A 9436-nucleotide genomic window follows, 5' to 3' on the forward strand; every position below is an offset into this window, starting at 1 on the left:
GTCAAATCGTCCTACCGACGGCTGAGATGAAAGTGTCGTAATTACAGTATATCACTTTTCATCATATTTTTTTTTCTTATTCAAATTTTTTTCGCATTTGTTAGTTTTTTGGGATTATTGCTTCTTCATGACAAAATGAATCTAAAAAGTAAAAAATTACGATCGAAATCCAATTTTTTTTTAATAAAGATAAAAAAATTAGCTTATTGACTTATTTTTGTTTTTATTCAAAAAAATTAAGTTTCGATTGTAATTTTTTACTTTTTAGATTCATTTCGTCATGACAAAGCAATAATTATCAAAAAATTGATAAAAAATTAACAAATGCGAAAAAAATTTAAATAAGAACAAAAAAATAAGCCACTTATCTTATTTAGCCAAACCGCTCCTTATTTCCTACTTTATTTTACTACGTACTAGTATATTTAATTTTATTTTTTCTTTCGGTCATTTTAGTCACACTTCACTGACACACGATCGCACCGCTGCGAACGAATCTTTTCTCTCACATAAAAATATCCCAGCAAACCCTAATTCTCAAGTATATATAAAAACCCTAGGCCGCGATTCCTCACAACTCTTCTCTCTCCCTCTCTCTTAAACCCTACAGCTTAGGGTTTACGACCTCTTGCAGCAGCCAAACATTTCCAAGCTTTCTCTTTCCTCTCCACATGGGTAAATCAAGCAAGAAATCCACCAAAGTAACTCCCTTCTCTTGCTTTTCACGCGTTTACGTACCTCGTCTAATACATGTTCATATTCGTATACGATGATTTTGATGTTTACGCAGGTCGATGCAGCTCCTGCTGTAGTAGCACCCACCAAATCCGCCACGAAGCCAGGTCTCGCTGTCGATTCCCTTCGTTTGATCGTCTGTGTTATTGTTTTGTTTCGGTTTTGAATTTTTGGGTGTTTATTTTCTGGGTGTGGTTAGGCAAGAGAGAAGCCGAAGAGGCGATTCAGAACCTAGCGAGTGCTAAGAAGCAGAAGAAAGACGTCGTCGCGGAGAAGAAGGTGGAGACGAAGATCCAGAATATGAGTAAGAAAGAGGAAACCACTGATGAGGATACTAGTGCTTCTGAGTCCGAAGAGGAGCAAAAGGTTTGCTTTTTGTTACATTTTTTCCCGAACAGGGTGCTTTTTGTTACATTTTTTTTGAACAGGATGTTTTTTTTGCATTGAGCTGTTCAAGTTATTGTATGTTCTTCTGAGTCTGAAAAGGAACAGAGAGTTTGTTTCTTGTTACAATTTTTTTGAACAGGGTACGTTTGTTACAATGAGTTGTTGACTTGTTGGTGTTAATTTCTATGTTTTGTGGGGGGTGGTTGTTTTTGCTTTTTATATACAATCGTTAAGTGATATGTAACTTGTAACCGAGTTAGTAATCACTCGGAAAATGAGTGTTACCTTCTTGATGTTATGTTTTGAGGTTGGAATTTGTAAGGGAGGAGGAAGAATGAGATAGTGGGAAGGAAAACCATGGTCGAGTTTTCAGAATGAGTTTTTTTTGGAATTAATAATAACATGGTGACCGAATTTGGTGGTCATGTTTTGGATACTATGTGAGTTGTCTTTAATCCATAGGTAGAATCAAGAATGAACATCGCCGGCCATGTTTCTTACCAGGGCAAAAATGACAACTCATGGGGTATCCAAACATGTTCACCTGATATATTTCCGTAGCACCAAAAAGAAAAACATGGTCACCCAATATGGTCGCTGTAGCATTGCTCTTTTGGAATACCTCATAGAGGGCTGTTTTTGCTATTACTTGGCTTAGGATGTTCAAGTCACCATACTTGAGCACAATTGAGTCTTTGAGAATTTAAAAACACTGATTTGTATTTTCTTTACACTAGGTTTCTTTTTGACATCTTGTTTAAAGCCAAATACCGAATTTTTTCCAACCTCAGAATCTTTGTTTGAAAACTGTTCTTAAAATAAGATTATGATATCTTTTAATGCCTGCTTAAATATGGTGTTGGCATAATAAGTGCTGAAGTACTGGAATTTTTAAAAGTGTGAAGTGCGGTTTATGCTTTTTTGGTTGTATACCTTGTGAACAATAGGTTAAGGTAGCACCGAAGAAGGGAGGAATACCAGCAAAGCCAACGGCTGAAGAAGACAGTGATGATGATTCATCTTCAGATGAAGTAAGTACGGGCCTTTGTTGGTGTTCAAGATTATAAATCAATTATAGAACCCTTGCTGTGCCTATATTTCTCATGTGGAGCTCTTACAGACTCTTCACTAACATCACCTTATTTTGTTTCAGGACGCTCCTGTCAAAGCCGGGGTGACTTCAAAGAAGCAGCCGGTGGCCACTTCTAAAAATGGCAATGTTCCGGCTAGTAAAGGCAAGTTGCCTTGCAGTTCATCAGACGGCGAATCATCAGACGAGAGTGAATCGGAAGAAGATGAAGTATGTGTGATGTGTATTGGTTGCTTTTGCGAATAATAATTTACATGTGGGCATTATGATATCAACTGGCTACTATGTCTAGTCCATTTTAATTTCTGTTTACTCTTTACCCCACAATGAGTTTTACTGTACATTCTGAGTTCATCTTACACCTTCACCATAGAAACCAAAAGGCAAGGTTGCTGCCCCTGTGAAAAAGTTGCCGGTGCCTTCAGCTAAGAATGGAAATGTACCCACGAAGAAAGCAGAACCTAGTGATGATTCTGAGTCGGATGATAGTGAGAGCTCAGATGATGATGTAAGTTTTGTTTCTTGGATGTTCTTTGCGTGTTAAGTTTTATGAGAGCTGATTTATGTCCCTATATTTCAATGTATGGTCCGTTTTAGTTGAAGCTAAATTTAATTATAATCACATCCGCACAAATTTATTAATTTGGATTAGAATAATAATGCCAAAGTGGGCTCCCAATTGAAGAAGTTGCAAGTAACTGCTGCTAAAAACTGTTGCGGTTGTCAAAAAGAAAGAGGAAGATCAAGCATTAGTTCAAATTAATCATCTGAAAATCTATTAGATGAAGATGTCAGTGTTGGTTGTTAACTGCCTCAGCGAGGGGGGTGAAAGGTTTTTTTCTTGTTTGCTGAAAGCAGGATTGGTAGGATATCTGCCTTTACCATGCTTGTATGACTATCACTAAGAAACATCATATTATTATTGTTGAGCTGTCTCAGCAGGGCTCTATTCTTCTACAGTTTGATACCCCCCCTCCCCTTTTCCTGCCCCGCCTAGATTTGCTGCACTCTTTTTAACCATATGTGATGGTCAACTTCAAATAAATTAAGTTTTTCGCAGCTGTAATTTATTTAATCCCTGTCAATTTGGTGACATGCAGGAGGTCGCTGCAGCACCTAAAAAGGTGGAAAATAGTGATAGTGATAGCGACAGTGAATCTGAGGAAGATGAGGTAGACTACCCCCCCCCCCCCCCCCGGGTGTATGTTGTTGCAAGGAGTAGATAGTGTTAGCATTTCACTCAAGTTCATGTTTCACAAAGGATGCATACTTTGTTTCTTTATTTGATATCATTTAGCTATATCGTTTAGACATAAGAGTTACCAATTCCATGGGAAGATCAGCTATTGGTTCAATGTCTCTCAATCTTTACTTGTTTAGAGCCACGACAGTTTGTGTATGAGTACACATAAATACATGTCTCAACACTTGTATATGGTCTTTAGACAGAGATACTCTGTTGGGGATTTTTTCCATAGAAAAATTGTCTCCAATATAGGAAATGTAGTTCATGTTATTGACAGCAAGTTTGTGTTTGATTTTTGTCATTATATAAACTAAAACCTCTTTGATGCACGAAAGGGAAGAGAGTACCACAGGTCCACAACTCACAACTCTCTGGTTGACAATGTTGAGAAATGATTGTGTGGTTCGTCATCAACCTGTTCTGTCAGAGTGATCTCGTGGTCCATTGAAAATGGATGAGTAGCGATGTCAGGAGATGATTGTTTGCTGCATCTGTTTAGGTTGATTTTGTTGAACATGGATATTTGAGTTCATCTCTACTGTATTGCTTATTGGAACCAAATCATTTGCAGGCCCCAGCACCCAAAGTTGTACCTTCAAAGCGTCCACCTTCAGCTGCTGAAACCAAGGTATCCAAACATGTCTTTTCCTCGTCTACATTGCACACAGTTTGTCATGGAGAAAGTGGTCGTGGGAACAGGACCATTTTTTGTTGGGCTTCATTTTACGAGCAACTCATGGGGCTCTGGATTTGTAAAAACTCATTTCATTTCGAACTGCAGAAAAAAACAATCACTAAAGCTGCGGAAAGTGATGAAAGTAGTTCTGACGAAAGTGATGATGAAGAACCACAAATGAAAAAAATGAAAGCCCAGGTATGTAAGATCATGATCATATACTATGAGCCACACGCTGATGAATATTGCTCATGTAAACTGTATATTTACAGCCTAGCAGCAGTGATGATGAAAGTTCCGAGGATAGTTCTGACGATGAGGCTCCAAAGACACAAATGGTAAAGAAGGTAAGCTTTGAAATTTATTGTTGTTGAATGGATTAGCATTACCATTTCATAACAAGCCTTCCAGCACTCATTTGTACCTGGTCTGGGCAGGCCGCGCCAGTTTCGAAGAAAGTCAGTGAATCTGACGAGGAGTCTGAGGAGGAAGACAGTTCTGGCGAAGAAGACACTTCAGAGGAAGAAGAACAACCTTCTAAGACTTCAAAGAAAAACGTAAGGACCAATTTCTTGAATGGCGTTAGTTTGACTGATGTGCTACCTTGCAGATATGGAAATTGTATACTGTATGTTACTGTTGCTATTGGAATAAAAATGTTTTAAATCTAACATAAGATCCAGTACTTCTATTAAACGACGGAACTAATCTTTTAAACAATTAGTGTAGGCTTGTTTTGGAAATGCGACAGAACCTGTTGCCGGAGTCCCATTTCAATCCACGAGTTATCATATATTGTTATAGAAGTTATTATCGATTCTGTTATGTCAATCAGGTTATTTGACCATCATATTGCTGGTAGTATGTTTTGTAGAACTATTGGATTTGAAACAATGACTCCCGCTGTTTGAAAGCAATACTCTAACCAGTTGGGAATAAACATGGGATTGGTCTTTGTTTATGGATGTGGTTACACGTTACATAATCATAATAGTGGTGGTTGTAAGATGTGGACACATGGATTATGTAATGGTATAGAAGTTATATATTGGTCTGAACTCATGAATGATGAATCTATATTTCTATAATATGTTTAGACAGTTTAGTTGTTGATTCTGTGGGTTGATGGACTCGTGCATGATTTTGTATAATGCTAACACAGAAGTTTACATAGCTAGTTTACTAATTGTGGTAGGTAGATTTGTTGTGTTTTTTAGTTTACCCCGATTGATGGGAAGTGCCCGGCTGCTCTAGTGCTGTGGCATGGTTTCTAGTTACACAAATCAACATCTCAGTCAACGTGAATTTGACCTTATTTATTTGTGTTGGCATCTGTTTTTCAGTGGTTTACCATGGTGTTTCTGAAATCTACATAGTGAAAGCACCCTGGTTCTTAGTCGAATGATTCTTAACTTCAACCAACTCTTTTCGAAACAGGAGAGAGATGTAGAAATGGTTGATGCAGTATCCCCCAAGACAAATGTGAAACCTGCAAAGAAAGCTGTAAGCATTTCCTTGTTCATGTAGTTTGTTTTTCCTTTTTTGACGGGGTTGTTTCTCAGCTGTTGTGCTGTTTTTAATGTCTATGCAAATGTCGGAGTGTAATTTTCTGTATGTATTGTTTACTAAACAGGCTCAATCCCCAGTTACTCCCCAAGTTCAAACTGGAGGACCGAAGACCTTGTTTGTTGGCAACCTATCATTCTCTGTTGAGAAAACTGACATGTGTGTATTGTTTACTGTACATTTGGGATTCTTATATCCAAGCTGATCCTGATCTGACATTTTGCTATTCCACCAGAGAGAACTTTTTTAAAGGTGCTGGAGAAGTTGTAGACATTCGCTTTTCTTTTGATCGAGATGGAGGTTTTAGGGGCTATGGCCATGTGGAATTTGCCACAGCAGAAGATGCTCTGAAGGTACATGCATCTCTCTCTGCCATGTCTGTTTCTGTCAAAATGTGAGAAACTACCCATCCATAGTTGTATTATCCTATGTTCAGCGCACTGGAAAATAAGCCCGGTTTATGCATGTCTTCAATGCAGGCTCTTGAGCTGAATGGTCGGGATTTGTTGGGTCGTAATGTGAAACTTGATCCGGCAAAGGAAAGGGGTGCCTACACTCCAGCTAGTGGGTATGGACTTTTTCCACCTATGGTTTTTCTGAGTTGTGTTTATCAAGTTTCATAAGTTACATCACCCAAATATTTGTAGAAATGAGAGAAGCTCGTACCAAAAAGAAGGGAGAGGCCAAGTGCAAACTCTGTTTATCCGTGGTTTTGATAAAAGCAGTGGGTTGGATCAGGTAGTGTTTCATAAGAACATTTCCTCAATAGTAGTGTTCCTTATCTTTGTAATGTTTCTTTGTATGTTTACTGTGTCACAACTGAAGCAGGTTAGGAGAGCCCTGGAAGAGCATTTTGGTACTTGTGGAGAGATTTCTAGGTTATCCATTCAAAAGGATTATGACACTGATGAGCTTAAAGGGTATTTATCTTACTCCCTCACTTTTCTGCTGATTTGATTATTAGTTGTTATGGATTCTGAGTTAAGCTGTATGTTTGTATTAGTTCTCCAATTTTTGGTATTGTGAGTTGTGACATATCAGAACAAGTAGAAAACTCTGCATTTGTTTGCATATTATAGGAAATATTGTCCATATTATCATGGAACTGGACCACTCGTCCAATACTTGGTTAAATGCAGTTTTTTACATGCTGACATCATATGCCTTCTGCACTGATATGGATGCGGACTTCGCACATACACGCAGTAAAATGCATGACACGACATGATGAGGGCGGGCGCGCTGAACATATTAGCCACCAACTGATGTAGTGGTTGGGTTCAGGTTTGGTTCGGGTTTCACCCGACCGGCATGTTGTCGGGTTTCCCAAAACCTCACCCGACAACGCCTGATGTAGTGGTCGGGTCCGACTGAATGACTGAGTGGGTTGTGTCGGGTGGGTTCCAAAAAAAAACAGTGAAACGTGCCCAGGAAAAATTACCATCAGTCCAACATCACTGATTCACCATGACCAGATTAACCTGCCAACTTGATCACACTGAAAGCAACAGTGGCGCCATATTAGGAATCAAAATAAAAGAAAACAACCGTCGGCGATTGGATATTCTCATAAGAAATGGCGAACACTTGAACACTTCAAAAGCGACTCACAGAGAGTGACAGAGGTCGGAGTCATCGGTGATTGTCGGAGTGTGTGTGAGTGAGAGTGTGGTGTGATGGTTGTGCCGCAGTCGCGAAGGGGAAGGGTTAGGTTTAGGGGAAAATGAAAATGGGGGAGGAGGACTAGATTTAGTTATTATTTTTTTGTATTTATAGTATATGTATGTTGGGCCGGTCAGGTCTGATAGGGGATTTTCTTTCAACCCAAGAACAGAAATTTTCAGATATTTGGACCCGACTGTCCGCACATATGGTCGTGTGACGGCTCGGGTTTTTTACTGTTGGGGTGGAAGTGTCGGTCTTGTGAACAGCCCTAATCATTTGGGCTCCGCCCTACTTTCATCTAGCTTCTCAATTAAAGGAAGACTCTTCGGTTTTATTGTTGTGGCTTCTGGGAGGGGACCAAAAATTAGAGCTTATGCTGTCTCTTTTAATAACCAAATTCTATTTGTTAATGTATGTACTAGTATTTTTTTTTTCCCATTTGCTCGAGTTACCTTGATGAGAGGAATGAAGAGTTAATAGAAAAGCCAAAATTTCCAAGTTCTTTAGATTCTTATTTTTGCACTTTTCGGATTTCTTATGAGAGGAATGTATCTGCTTCCATCCTCGTGGCATGCGTTTAAGCTTTCCCTAGAATTCTGTTTAAAAAAGAAAAAGCTTCCCTAGAAAGTTTGGATCCATAGGTGCTCTATATTAATGACTATATCTCTTTTGGTTACAGGTATGCTTACATGGACTTCACAGACAGTGACAGTTTTAACAAAGCTCTAGAACTCAGTGGATCTGAGCTAGAAGGCTGTGCCTTGACCGTGCAAGAGGCAAGGCCAAGAGGAGATGGTCGCGACAGTTCCAGCGGCAGAGGTGGTCGCGACAGTTCCAGCGGCAGAGGTGGTCGCGGCAGAGGTGGTCGAGGCAGAGATGGTGATCGCGGCAGAGGTGGTCGTGGTTTTACTCGGGGAAGAGGTGGACGAGATGGTGGTCGCAGTGGTGGCGGCAGCTTCAGTGGAGGCAGAGGACGTGGTGGGCCTAGTAGGCTTAGCATGGCTACACCTGGTACTGGTATGTTGGCTTCATTTGCTCCGCGTTTCATTTGCAATAGTGAAGTATCTTATTTACGCCTATTTAATTGATGATGCAGGGAACAAGACCAAATTTGATGATTAGTAGGATTGGCAATGGAGGGATATTCCAGAAGGATTCCTGAAAAAGACTTATTTTATTACTATGTTTTTCTTCTGAGTTTTTATTTTTCATTCCAGTTTACAGTATCGTTTTTGAGAGTGTTGTGTGCAAAGATTGGCTTTGCGCCAGAATTATTCATGTTTTTTAGGAGCTTGCTACCAAATCATACATGACATACTCTACTACCACCCTAAGTTTTTGCACTTGGTATTTGTTCTTGCTGTGGTATTATTTTGTTTGTTTGTTTGTTAGTTATAGTCACCTTATGGCAATTAAGTAAATTGGTAAGTTTCATTAACCTCCCCTGGGTTTCTGAAATTTCACCGACCTTCCCTATTTTATTTGACAATATAATATAATGATTCCCCCTTCCGTTGCTACTATTCCACTAACGGTGTCAAATCTGACTTTTACATGACCAAAATGCCCCTTCAAATCGTACTTAATATGTTTGCTTTTTGTTCTTTCCCACTATATCCCCCCGTATACCACTGCGAGGTAGCGCTGCCGCCACCATCACCACCACTGCAAGCCCTCGCAGGCTTCATGATCTACCACTGCAAGCCCCAATTGAATTACACCCCTCGCCTCCACTGTACCATCATCAATTAATGTCCCCTAAATCAAGAACCTAACATCCATCCACCTCCACTGTACCATCATAAATCAATGTCCCCTAAATCAATAACCTAACATTCATACAAGAACCCCATCATCGTCCATGACGCTATCATGAGATTCCGACGCATGTGACCACTTCAAATCTAACACGCTATCATGAGATTCCGACGCATGCGACCACTTCAAATCTAACGCCAGCGAGAAGAATAAACATTTCGCGATGAAATGGAAATCAAACAGAATTGCGTAGAAAGACAAACCATCTAATTTAGGTCAAATTGTGGGATCACGGGTTAGTGTGTGGATTGGT

At 39.6% G+C, this 9436-nt stretch overlaps 1 protein-coding gene across 1 annotated transcript; it reads left to right on the forward strand.

The window, feature by feature from the left end:
- Window positions 1-459: 459 nt before the first annotated feature.
- LOC131300753 (nucleolin 2-like) lies at window positions 460-8717 on the forward strand. The gene is made up of 19 exons (XM_058326732.1): window positions 460-701; window positions 791-842; window positions 935-1101; window positions 2070-2153; window positions 2276-2422; window positions 2586-2720; window positions 3313-3384; window positions 4030-4098; window positions 4240-4332; window positions 4407-4481; window positions 4572-4691; window positions 5572-5637; window positions 5768-5859; window positions 5936-6053; window positions 6180-6268; window positions 6348-6438; window positions 6529-6620; window positions 8045-8382; window positions 8462-8717. The coding sequence occupies exons 1-19, from the start codon at window positions 672-674 to the stop codon at window positions 8485-8487; spliced, it is 1956 nt and encodes a 651-aa protein (XP_058182715.1). The 5' UTR covers window positions 460-671; the 3' UTR covers window positions 8488-8717.
- The last annotated feature ends 719 nt before the right edge of the window (window positions 8718-9436 follow it).

Source organism: Rhododendron vialii, chromosome 9a (assembly GCF_030253575.1).
Source record: "Rhododendron vialii isolate Sample 1 chromosome 9a, ASM3025357v1".
NCBI classification, from domain to species: domain Eukaryota; kingdom Viridiplantae; phylum Streptophyta; class Magnoliopsida; order Ericales; family Ericaceae; genus Rhododendron; species Rhododendron vialii.